A 14,217-nucleotide genomic window follows, 5' to 3' on the forward strand; every position below is an offset into this window, starting at 1 on the left:
TGTAATTCCATCATCATTTAGTCCTACAAGTCTTTGGTGTGTTACTTCCTGATCATATACGCCACTATACTTAATACTGCGAAAATAACTTCAAACTTATCTTCATCAGCCATTCGTCTGTTCATGTTTCAAGAATCGTTTCCTCTTAATATTTGTGAAGGCTGCACGTACGCCCCGACAACAATCTTTCCTAATACAGGACGACATTATTAGTAGAACCTTCCTTTCACATGATAGGTATGTTCAATATTAAGTTAACGAGTGAAAACAACTCGCCTTACGATATATTTACATTCGTTTCCATCGGATGTAAAGCAACACCTCGCGTCAGCTCACTTCCAAAGCACAACATTGCAATAGGAGTTGTTCCCCTTTGTACGGTCCCAGCAAAAAATTGACGATATATGGCTTCGCGTGGGATGGAGGGAGAATATTTTTGAAAGCGTGAGATTTATGGCTCACGTGGCGTGGTACCCGTTTCAGTGTGAGTAAGGACGTCTAAGCGTGAGATTTTGTCTCGCGCCATGAGATTTGGCAACCCTGATCACCCCAACCCAATATTTTAAGTCAAAAGATTACTGGTTCCTCGTCCAATGTGGGTTTGTTGGAATATTGACAATTTATATATGAAACTGGATCTTTTGAGAGCTGTGTTAATTAATAAACATTGTATCATGAATATGAAAACAACTGCAGTGATACCAATCAAATTGTTTCATAAACGAGCCCAGAAAAGAAGGGAGGGTGCTTTTTATAGTAAGTGGGGTATGCTGTCAAGATATTTGGGGAACTATGCATGGTAGGAAAACGCCGTCTGGGTAGAAAAAAAATTGTATGGATATAGGAAAATGCCGTCTTGATACAGATATATTGTCTTTATAGGAAATTGCTGTCAAATTTGCCTTGTGACTAATACCTCGACAGGATAGCGGCTCATTTCATATCTAACTGATAACCAAGCAATATTTATTTATGTACATACAAATGTATCATCATGAATGGTTTGGCACACACAATTCAGTAGTGGTCTGTTTGTATTGCCAAACCCTAAAGTAGGTCGGCTGTGTATTTTGAGATGAAAGGCATTTCTCGGGATACTTCTGTATCCTGTGTATATCTGTAGAATGTATCAGTTTTATGTACACTTTGTCAGATGTGCTGGGTTTGGAAGCACAAAATACTTCAAAAGACCTCTTTTGTTGATCATCATTTCTTGTACATACATGTATACACGTGCAAAAGTTGGCTATTTCTATGTAAAAAGATACTGCCTTTTCTGCAAGGTACCTGTTCAAGGTACTCATTAGCTAGCAAGAGTATGTATTTTCGATATATTTATATGTATACACAGGTGCCATATGCATGTTTATCCTTGGAGAAGAGAACTTGGGCCAAAATATTTCTACAATTTAAGATATAAGAAGAGCTATTCTTTGTACAATAAACAGAATATTGGAAATAGGAGAAGTTGGTTTCAGTTTCCAGCCCTGTGACTGCCTCAAAGATTTCCCCTGTTAAGTATAATAGATCTCTGTCAATATGCTTGTTAGGGTAATTACTGTAAACTTAATTACATGTGATTAGTCTGTTTCTCATATATAAATGTAGTACAATTAGGTACACTGTTTGTATTGATGTTTAGAAGAACTAAAATAAAATATTGATTGGGTCTAGCAGAAAAGTAGTGTTTACTGTCCTACGCTGAAATAAATACGGGTCGGCAGGTCAGAAAGCTTTTATCCTATTTTTCTGTGCCAAATATTAAACTCATACAGTACTTTAATTCAGAATAAAAAAGTCTGATCTTCAAGATTTTATTAAAAACCAGTAAAAGCTAAACATTTTGTAAAATGTAGAATGATATTTTTTCTTGCCTGCCTTTATAATATAAAGCTATCAGCTTGCTTAACTCCAAACTTAAAATCACAGGTCAGGTTTCCACAAAACACATTCGTCGTCTGACATGTTGGTTCTAGATATAGGATATGGATAATGTGTTTTGTGTATTAAAACATGCAATGTTAATGTACGTTATATGCAAATACTGGTAATGCAGGCGTTTACGCTCATATAAATATATCACACAAAGTCACAAGACCCGTTCGTAAAAAATTACAAGACCGTTTCATAAAAATCAAAAGCTTTCACATAAATCCTGGTACTTATTTTGACATATTTCCTATGGACGATGTAAGGCTATCCTTATATCGGGATTGTCAGTAGATAAGATATAGGAGACATGTTAAATGTCTGGGAAACTGACATAAGTAATATTGCGAATTAATTACCATGGTTTATGACTCGGAGATGTGTATTTACTTATTAATGCGTAATGCGTGCATGTCCCTGATTGATCTAATTAACCTGCGGAGAGATCTAATGTAACCTTTTCTGCGACCCATAAAGATGTAAGCCTATCTCAGACATATTTATTACCGACAGTTTATGTGTAATGTGGTTAATTGCAATGCACTTGTTTACATATATTTAGCAGGTGCATCGGTATTTCGTTAATGCATTTTTCATTTTTTACAGAAACATTGACATTCTAGAACCACATGTACATATCCCACAGAAATGCATTCCTTGTATATCTCTTATAACAGATTGAGTAACAACAACACAGTTTAGATTTACCTGTACAGGTATTCTTGATCATGAGCAGGTAAACAAGTATATATACACTGTACATATGTATATATATACAAATATTTACCACAAATATGCATTGTCTACATACTCCTACAAACATGTCTTTTTTTAGCTACCTTAGTTTTTTCTGGACATTTAACCCAAAATTTATACAATATCAAGATATAAATATACTTTTTTGTACAGAATTGCTAATCTGATTAAAATCATCTGTTACATGGCTCTAGTAACTTTGTACTACGCCTGAACGAAGTACGAAGTTACAGAGCCATGTTACAGATGATTTTAATCAGATTGTTGTATTGGCTAATAATATAAAAAAAAAAAATTGAAATCAAATCGTAGGATCACCCATGCCAGCCAATTAGTTTATATGTATATTTATATAAACCACAAAATAAATTATTGTGATCAACTGCTGATTGAATAGCTGATGTACTATACGTACATTTTGTATACCTGTATGTTTACATGCATGTACTAATGTATTATAGTGTACTTGCGAAGTGATTGTTTCGAATTCCATCTCCGTACAAATAACACTGGGTTGATTATAAATATTATTCTTGCTGTACTTTCTACACACGTAAGCCCTGAAATACATATAAAAAGATGTGTATAACTTCTGTCCCAGCAATATAGTCCTAGGTTGATTATTAGGGACATTTACTTTGAGCGGTTACATTTTGCTGTAAGGAGTGACAGCTACAAATACAACAATAACAACAACAACAACATGGCCATTCCCAACACTTGAAGATTGTTATACACATTTGCGATAAGATGATTTTTAGATAAACATAAAAAATCTATTGCATTCTTTAACTGCTAAATCCAAATTCTGTTGGGTATTTTTTTTGTCATATCGGTGGGGGTTTTTGCCCACTTTTACAGTCGAATAAAGGCTGCTTCCCGTAGCCAAAAAGTTCTATATTTACCCTAAATGAAGAAAAATCCAGAATATCTTCCCAATTTCCTTAAAAAAAAATGTTACATTTTCCCAATTCATAAAGGAACAGGCTGTTGCATAATTTAGGTACATATAAAACACTGCATATGCAAACCAGTATATATATATATAAACTGTATACCAGGAAATATTCGCCAAATTTAACTTTTGCCTTTTTCGCCATCACCTATGAGGACGAATTTCATTTAAAAGAATATTCGTAAGCAAAATATATGTAATATGCATAGTAATTAAATGGGAAGGATGGAATTAACACTGGGTGTATATGGAATATTCTGTCTAAGGGCGAAAGTTTGACTGGGCTGAACATTTCCCAGTGTAGTTATATATAATTATTATTAGATATTGTAAATGATAGATTGATTGATGGAGATATGGGGGGAGGATGGAGGATGATTATAACCTAGTCTATGATGTAACTCATATTAAGTTTACAAAAATTGTGGATGGATTTTATTTCTCCTTATCAATGAATGTACGTAAAATATAAGTCAAGATGTTGGTAAAGTGAATGAGACCTCCGACGAAAGCATGACTATATATTACTGTGTAATATTGACATGATAATACTTCAGATCTGTGTGTATATTTATACACTAAAAGTCGATAATGTTGCCTATTATGAGATTCACGTGAGTCATAACTTTTTTTCTTTTATTTTCAGAACACTGTAACAGCAGTCTACCAGCAGAGGCCCAACACAACAGCAGTAACAACATCACAACAGGTACTTGAACTATCTCCCTTTACTCCCCTCTTTACTCCCCAGCCGTTCATAAACTAAAAGTTTATAATAGCTGAATGGATCCTGCCAATGTCCTTTCTGCAATTTTGGTGTGATGGGATTACAGTGATGGATCCAGAGGCGCGTTTTGGGTTCAAGAACCCCCCCCCCCCACCCCTACCCTGAGAATTTTCTTTAAAAATCGTGTATTTTCACCATTTCCCTCTATATCCCCCCACATGGAACCCACTCCATTTTTCCATTTCATAAGACAAGAACGAAGTTTTCGCCATAAATAAGATATGTAGAATATCAATATCACATGTATACAAGACCTTATCTGTATATATCGTAGTGTCTACCTCTGCCATTTTTGTTACACCTGATGAAGTTTGTTATAATTAAGGGGCCATTAATATATATATATACAAACAGTAGGCCCTTCCAAAGTGTGTTACACCTATAGGCCTGATAGGTCGGTTAACAGGGCCATTACTGATTAAGTTGGCTGTGTTACACTGAACAAGCTTAAGGGGTCACCTAAAAGGGGTCACCTAAAAGGGGTCCACGTCATCACTGCCTATTGTAGCTTATAGGTCCGCCGTCCCACCTGTGTTTCACCTGATCAGGTCAGTTATAAAGGGCCATATTTATATTTACTACCTACAAGGTCTATGTAATTAATTCCCACCTGTGTTTCACCTGATCAAGTCAGTAAGATAACATAAAGGGCCATAATTTTACTACCTACATATACAGGGATCTTTTGATTTCCCAACTGTGTTTCACCTGATCGGGTCAGTTATCAATTTAAAGGGCCGTGTATTTTACTACCTACAGTACGCAGATCCTTCCCACCTGTACTACACCTGATGTACATAGTCAGCTGTATATTACAGGCTATGTATGTTGCTACCAACCGTAGTCCTGTACAGAAATATACTTATATAAAGTATGTCCCGGTCATTAGTGCTGGAATATACATTATGGCATACTGAGATGTAAAACAGGCTAATTAACATTCTTTGTCAGGTTCTGTTGTTCAACAAAAATTTGTACAGATGTAGAACGTATAACAAATTCTCAGTGGGTTGTATATATATACAAGGTGTACCGTATTCGCCATTATTAGCGCCCAGGACACTTAAATCTTTTATCTTTAACAGGGGCGTTTTTTAAGATAATCTTTTATCTTAAACAGGAGCGTTTATTAAGATAATCTTTTATCGTAAACAGGAGCGTATATTAAGATAATCTTTTATCGTAAACAGGGGCGTTTATTAAGATAATAATTTATCGTAAACAGGGGCGTTTATTAAGATAATCTTTTATCTTAAACAGGGGCGTTTATTAAGATATTCTTTTATCTTAAACAGGGGCGTTTATTAAGATAATAAAATGCGAGAATAAGGTTGAGACAGACTGTCTCTTCAACCAATTGTTATCAATGAAGGAGTTGGACATTATATACATTCCACTTTGACTTGAACTATTGAACACATTCTATTCATCCATTTCGCGGAAAGTCCAGCCGTTTTCACGAGACGTAAATCTCTGCTTTGAATATTAATTGTAAGTACTATTAGTCATTGATCAGGCCTGGGAGGGAGGTTTATATTGTTTCAATTTCTCCCGTAAAATTGGGGAGGAGTGCTAATTATGGTGAATACAGTATGTGTGTGTGCACTGCAAATCCAACTGTCTTTCATTTATAGATTAACAACACATTTCAAAACTTCAAGCATTTCTTGTATAAAGTCTTAAGAAACTGATTAGACATATAGTTTATGTTGCAGACACACTAAATCTATCATCCAGTGAAATTAGCAAAATATTGCATGATCTAGAGCAAGTTTAAAGTGGCCTAGTGGTTTGAGAATTTATCAGCTATGCGTGTTTAAGTTCCCCCTCGGCTATAATCAGAGAAACATGTGTTTCCTGCTGATAGCTTGTTAACACTCCTATCTTCTCAGCTTGCCTCTGTCAGAATTTTTAAAAGTATTAAAAAAGAAAAGAAAAAAATGTAAAAAAATAATAATAATGCAAAGCTAAAATGGGAGTCTCAATGAAATCAACTGTTTGGTTTACATATACATTCATAAACAGTCTTTGAGTATTTCAATAAAATAATACCTGATAACCTTCTTTATAAAATTGTCTGAAACATAATTTGAACAGATGATCTCGATTCTCCTATCAGTCACTGAATTTTCTCCCGTTTCCTTTTTCAAGATATCTCAGCTGTCACCCCTTAGGGTGTGATTTCTCTGTTAACCCTTTCACAACTGTATACCATAATGGACTTGTCCAGATCAATGCATGGTAGAGTTTATTAAAGTTACATAGGGGTGAAAGGGTGAACTCTCCCTTATATAGGATATGACAGGAAGCATTTGCATGTTGATAGAAATCATATGATAACATCAGAGAAGCTTTCGACGGAAGAGGGTGCATGCAAATCAAAGTAAAAGCAAAGTTTACAAATGCTGAAAATCATTGTTTACGAATGTATTATTGATGGATGGAAGAAAAAGGTACGTAAATGTTTATCCCTCATTTGATCACCTTAGCTTGAAGCCATCGTCAGATAGGTCAACCTTTGGTTTGAGATTATAAACCGTACCCTCACAGCAGTTGAAGATTCTATTGCTCCAATTGTGTGGTAATGAATCCTATTGTTGTGGAGTGACTGAGGGGGGGGGGTAAGCAAGAGGAGTAANGTGGGGAATCAGTGTCTACAATCTTAATCAACAGGAAAGATAGACCCAAGTAGTATCCTTGCTCTCAAAAGGAAAGGATGGGAGGTGGGCAAGAATGTCTTGTTTAACAAGAGGAGTAATTGTATTGGAGGCCAGCAATGTTATTTCATTGTTGAACAGAAGAGCAAGGGAACCAAGCACCTTTACTGCTCAGCAGGAGGATTGAGAGTGGGAAACTGTTATTTCTGAAAGGGTGAGCGAGTAGTGTTGTCGCTATAAAGGGAGGGGAGGTTGCAAGCAGTGTCTTTAATTTAGGGGATCAGGGAAAGTACTGGAAACCAACAAGTGATCAGCTGGTATAGTGTAAGATTGTTCATTGATCGGGTCTGGAAACCAACAAGTGATCAGCTGGTATAGTGTAATATTGTTCAGTGATCAGGTCTGGAAACCAACAAGTGATCAGGTGGTATAGTGTAAGATTGTTTCGTGATCAGGTCTGGAAACCAACAAGTGATCAGCTTGTATAGTGTAAGATTGCTCAGTGATCAGGTCTGGAAACCAACAAGTACAAGTGATCAGCTGGTAGTGTAAGATTGCTCAGTGATCAGGTGTGGAAACCAACAAGTGATCAGCTGGTATAGTGTAAGAATGTTTAGTGATCAGGTCTGGAAACCAACAAGTGATCAGGATCAGGTGTGGAAACCAACAAGTGATCAGCTGGGATAGTGTAATATTGCTCAGTGATCAGGTCTGGAAACCAACAAGTGATCAGCTTGTATAGTGTAAGATTGCTCAGTGATCAGGTCTGGAAACCAACAAGTGATCAGCTGGTAGTGTAAGATTGCTCAGTGATCAGGTGTGGAAACCAACAAGTGATCAGCTGGTATAGTGTAAGATTGTTTAGTGATCAGGTCTGGAAACCAACAAGTGATCAGCTGGTATAGTGTAAGATTGTTCAGTGATCAGGTCTGGAAACCAACAAATGATCAGCTGGTATAGTGTAAGATTGTTTGGTGATCAGGTCTGGAAACCAACAAATGGTCAGCTGGTATAGTGTAAGATTGTTCATTGATCGGGTCTGGAAACCAACAAGTGATCAGCTGGTATAGTGTAAGATCGTTTAGTGATCAGGTATGGCAACCAACAAGTGATCCGCTGGTATAGTGTAATATTGTTCAGTGATCAGGTCGGGAAACCAACAAATGGTCAGCTGGTTTAGTGTAAGATTGTTCATTGATCGGGGCTGGAAACCACCAAGTGATCACCTGGGATAGGGTAAGATTGTTTAGTGGTAAGGTATAGGCACCATTTGTTCTGTTTTACAACAAGTGTTATTTCTATAGCAAGGCTTCAACACAAATATTAAATATAAAAATTACTTAAGAAAAGTTAAAGTTCATTACTGTTTTTCATCCTTTCCATGTTTTCAGGAAGTGCCTAGTATTTTATTTGTATATATAGACTCAAGGAAATTGTCCTTATTGTTAACACAAGGAAGTGACCGTGACCTCTAGTGCTTTAGCATTAAATATGCCTGATAATTTAAAACTGTCTGAATGTTTCTTTTGACTGTTTTTATGACTGAATGTTAAAAAACACCTATTGATAAATACAGGGAAACAAAAACAGTGTTAATTTTCCGCTACGTTCTGAATTATTTGTTTGAATGGGTTGATTTGAGTATTGTTCAACAATAATGTTGACTGATATATACTGGTATAGTGTAAGGTTGTTTAGTGATCAGGTCGAGACACCAACTAGCGATCAGCTGGTATAGTGGAAGATTGCTCAGTGATCCGGTCTGGAAACCAACCAGTGATCAGCTGGTAGCTATTGCGTAAGATTGTTTAGTGGTAAGGTATAGGCACCATCTGTTCTGTTTTACAACAAGTGTTATTTCTATAGCAAGGCTTAAACACAAATATTAAATATAAAAATTACTTAAGAAAAGTTAAAGTTCATTACTGTTTTTCATCCTTTCCATGTTTTCAGGAAGTGCCTAGTATTTTATTTGCATATATAGACTCAAGGAAATTGTCCTTATTGTTAACACAAGGGGAAACCAACAAATGGTTAGCTGGTATAGTGTAGATTGCTCAGTGATCAGCTCTGGAAACCAACAAATGGTTAGCTGGTATAGTGTAGTATTGCTCAGTGATCCGGTCTGGAAACCAACCAGTGATCAGCTGGTATTGTGTAAGATTGTTCAGTGATCAGTTCTGGAAACCAACAAATGATCAGCTGGTATATTGTAAGATTGTTCATTGAGCAGGTCTGGAAACCATCAAGTGATCAGCTGGCATAGAGTAAGATTGCTCAGGGATCAGGTCTGGAAAACAACGAGTGATCAGCTGGGATAGGGTAAGATTGTTTGGTGATCAGGTCTGGATACAAACAAATGATCAGCTGGAATAGTGTAAGATTGTTTCGTTATCAGGTCTGGAAACTAACAAATGGTCAGCTGGTTTAGTGTAATATTGCTCAGTATAGTGTAAGATTACTCAGTGAACAGGTCTGGAAACCACCAAGTGATCACCTGGGATAGGGTAAGATTGTTCAGTGATCGGGTCTGGAAAGCAACAAGTGATCAGCTTGTATAGTGTAATATTGCTCAGTATAGTGTAAGATTCTTCAGTGATCAGGTCTTGAAACCAACAAGTGATCAACTGGGATAGTGTAAGATTGTTGAGTGATCAGGTCTGGAAAGCAACAAGTGATCAGCGGTATAGTGTAAGATCGTTTAGTGATCAGGTATGGCAACCAACAAGTGATCCGCTGGTATAGTGTAAAATTGCTCAGTGATCAGGTATGGAAACCAACAAGTGGTCAGCTGGTATAGTGAAATATTGCTCAGTGATCCGGTCTGGAAAACAACGAGTGATCAGCTGGGATAGGGTAAGATTGTTCAGTGATCGGGTCTGGAAAGCAACAAGTGATCAGCGGTATAGTGTAAGATCGTTTAGTGATCAGGTCTGGAACCCAACAAGTGATCAGCTCGTATAGTGTAAGATTGGCCAGTGATCAGGTCTGGTAACCAACAAGTGATCCGCTGGTATAGTGTAAGATCGTTTAGTGATCAGGTATGGCAACCAACAAGTGATCAGTTGGTATAGTGTAAGATTCTTCAGTGATCAGGTCGGGAAACCAACAAATGGTTAGCTGGTATAGTGTAAGATCGTTTAGTGATCAGGTCCGGAAACCAACAAGTGATCATCTGGTATAGTGCAAGATTGTTTAGGGATCAGGTCTGGAAATCAACAAGTGATCAGCTTGTATAGTGTAAGATTGGCCAGTGATCAGGTCTGGGAACCAACAAGTGATCATCTGGTATAGTGCAAGATTGTTTAGGGATCAGGTCTGGAAATCAACAAGTGATCAGCGGTATAGTGTAAGATTGCGCAGTGATCAGGTCTGGGAACCAACAAGTGATCCGCTGGTATAGTGTAAGATTCTTCAGTGATCAGGTCGGGAAACCAACAAATGATCACCTGGTATAGTGTAAGGTTGTTTAGTGATCAGGCCTGGAAACCAACAAGAGATCAGCTTGTATAGTGTAATATTGCTCAGTGCTCAGGTCTGGAAACCCAACAAGTGATCAGTTGGTATAGTGTAAGATTCTTCAGTGATCAGGTCTTGAAACCAACAAGTGAGCAGCTGGTATAGTGTCAGATTGTTCAGTGATCAGGTCTGGTAACCAACAATTGATCAGCTGGTATATTGTAATATTGCTCAGTATAGTGTAAGATTTCTGAGTGATCAGGTCTGGAAAGCAACAAGTGATCAGCGGTATAGTGTAAGATCGTTTAGTGATCAGGTCTGGTAACCAACAATTGATCAGCTGGTATATTGTAAGATTGTTCATTGATCGGGGCTGGAAACCACCAAGTGATCACCTGGGATAGGGTAAGATTGTTTGGTCATCAGGTCTGGAAACAAACAAGTGATCAGTTGGTATAGTGTAAGATTGCCCAGTGATCAGGTCTGGGAACCAACAAGTGATCAGTTGGTATAGTGTAAGATCGTTTAGTGATCAGGTATGGCAACCAACAAGTGATCCGCTGGTATAGTGTAAGATTTCTGAGTGATCAGGTCTGGGAACCAACAAGTGATCAGCTGGTATAGTGTAAGATTGTTTAGTGATAAGGTATAGGCACCATTTGTTCTGTTTTACAACAAGTGTTATTTCTATAGCAAGGCTTCAACACAAATATTAAATATAAAAATTACTTAAGAAAAGTTCAAGTTCATTACTGTTTTTCCTCCTTTCCATGTATTCAGGAAGTGTCTAGTATTTTATTTGTATATATAGACTCAAGGAAATTGTCCTTATTGTTAACACAAGGAAGTGACCGTGACCTCTAGTGCTTTAGCATTAAATATGCCTGATAATTTAAAACTGTCTGAATGTTTCTTTTGACTGTTTTTATGACTGAATGTTAAAAAACACCTATTGATAAATACAGGGAAACAAAAACAGTGTTAATTTTCCGCTACGTTTTGAAACAGTTGTTTGAATGGGTTGATTTGAGGATTGTTCAACAATAATGTTGACTGATATATATCTGGAACAAATAGCAGATTCAATGTTGGTGAATATATAGCAGTCCTAGGCCACTTTTGCTGGTTTTTTTACTTCATTCACCCCTGAAATTTCATAATGAACTATTCCAACCTTTGAATTGGAAGAGTTCAAATGTGTCATCAGGGGTGAATGAATTAATAAATATGAACACTGGTGAGTGACACGAATACATGTAGTAATGTATACAGGATTTCATATAGCAGTTACAGTAATACATGAAGTATAGTTACAGGAATACATGTAGTATAGTTACAGGAGTACATGTAGTACATGTAGTATAGTTACAGGAACATATGTAGTATAGTTACAGGAATACATAAAGTATAGTTACAGGAACATATGCTGTATAGTTACAGGAATACATGTATTATAGTCACAGGATACTTGAAGTATAGCTACAGGAATACATGTAGTATAGTTACAGGAACATATGTAGTATAGTTACAGGAATACATGAAGTATAGTTATAGGAGCATATGTAGTATAGTTACAGGAATACATAAAGTATAGTTACAGGAATACATACAGTATAGTTATAGGGATACATTTAGTATAGTTATAGGATTACATTTAATATAGTTACAGGAATACATGAAGTATAGTTACAGGAATACATGTAGTATGTTATAGGGAAACATGTAGTATGTTATAGGGATACATGTAGTATAATTACAGGAATACATGTGGTATAGTTACAGTAGTACGTACTACTGTAACTATACTATATGTATCCCTGTAACTATACTACATATAGTATACTACATGTATTCCTGTACTTATTCTATATGTATCCCTGTAACTATACAACATGTACTACATGTAATCCTGTACTTATTCTATATGTATCTCTGTAACTATACAACATGTACTACATGTAATCCTGTACTTATTCTATATGTATCTCTGTAACTATACAACATGTACTACATGTAATCCTGTACTTATTATATATGTATCTCTGTAACTATACTACATGTATACATGTAGTATAGTTACAGGGATACATATATAATAAGTACAGGAATACATGTATTATAGTTACAGGGATAAACATGTAGTATAGTTACAGGGATACATATAGAATAAGTACAGGAATACATGTATTATAGTTACAGGGATAAACATGTAGTATAGTTACAGGGATACATATAGAATAATTACAGGAATACATATATAGTATAGTTACAGGGATACATATAGAATAATTACAGGAATACATATATAGTATAGTTACAGGGATACATGTAGTATAGTTACAGGGATACATATAGAATAATTACAGGAATACATGATGTATAGTTACAGGAATACATGTTAGTATAGGCACAGGATACATGAAATATAGTTACAGGAATACAAGAAGTATTATTACAGGAATACAAGTAGTATAGGTAAAGGGATACATGTAGTTAAGTTACAGTTATACATGTAGTATATAGTCACAGGATACATGAAGTATAACAGGAATACAAGTAGTATATAGTCCCGGGATACATGAAGTATAGTTACAGGAATACAAGTAGTATATAGTCACAGGATACATGAAGTATAACAGGAATACAAGTAGTATATAGTCACAGGATACATGAAGTATAGTTATAGGAATGCATGTAGTATAGTCACAGGAATACAAGTTGTATAGTTACAGGAATACAAATAGTATAGTTACAGGGATACATTTACAGTTACTAGGATACATGTATCAGTCATTTGCACTTGTATCATGTGACTTTGTACGGCTCCAGCTGTTCCCAAGGTATACCCTATATAACCCTATAAACTCAAAATGATTCTCCCAGCACTAGCTACAATCTATTGTTGTTCTTACAGGCCAGCACTACGGCTAAACAGGAGTCGCCTATATCTATGTGAAGCCGATAGCATATGTTACTGTTATGTGAATGTAAAGTACATGTAAACCGCTGACCTACAAATGAACCCTGTATTGACCCAAGCTGTATATAGATTGTTGTAGTGTATGATCCTGAAGCAGAGTCGTATATAGATTATCAGTAAAGCAATAGGTGTATATGAATTAATTTCTAGTTCCAACTGTACATGGAAATTACTGCTTCCATCCGTTGTAAACAATGAACAATTCACACATTTTCACCCAGACTTGTTTATAGATAATTAACTCGTTCACCCCGGAAGACACATTTGAACTCTTCCAATACAAAGGTTGGAATAATTCATTATGACATTTTAGGTGTGAATGAGTTAAGTGTCATTGAATTGTTTGAAGAAACATATGTACATTATGTACAGACATGCGATAGATAGATATAATTATGAAACAGACATCAAGATATGTAGACACACAAAATTAACACAGCGAATACAGATGATTATTGCTAACGTTTTCAAGCTTACAGCCATTACAGGTGATTACATATAATGACTTGGCTACAATTAATAGAAGTTGAAATAGCTTGTTTCATAATTGTTGTAAAATGAATTAAGTTTATATTCTGTGTTACCAATCAAATTAACAAACACAGTTAACTAATGTGTCATGCATTCTTGTGTATATTGATCAGAAAAAAATGAAAATAAAGCACTTTTTGCTAATGTTCCGCTGTAAAACTGG

At 36.0% G+C, this 14,217-nt stretch overlaps 1 protein-coding gene across 1 annotated transcript in view; it reads left to right on the forward strand.

The window, feature by feature from the left end:
• LOC110457471 (nuclear factor of activated T-cells 5-like) overlaps positions 1-14,217 on the forward strand; it is a 59,789-nt gene that overhangs the window by 17,889 nt on the left and 27,683 nt on the right. The window contains exon 4 of the mRNA XM_021508768.1: positions 4,287-4,349. Within this exon, the coding sequence (XP_021364443.1) occupies positions 4,287-4,349 (63 nt within the window). The remainder of the gene's footprint in view (positions 1-4,286; positions 4,350-14,217) is intronic.

The sequence above is a fragment of the Mizuhopecten yessoensis genome, unplaced genomic scaffold (assembly GCF_002113885.1).
Source record: "Mizuhopecten yessoensis strain PY_sf001 unplaced genomic scaffold, ASM211388v2 scaffold9157, whole genome shotgun sequence".
In the NCBI taxonomy this organism is placed as follows: Eukaryota; Metazoa; Mollusca; class Bivalvia; order Pectinida; family Pectinidae; genus Mizuhopecten; species Mizuhopecten yessoensis.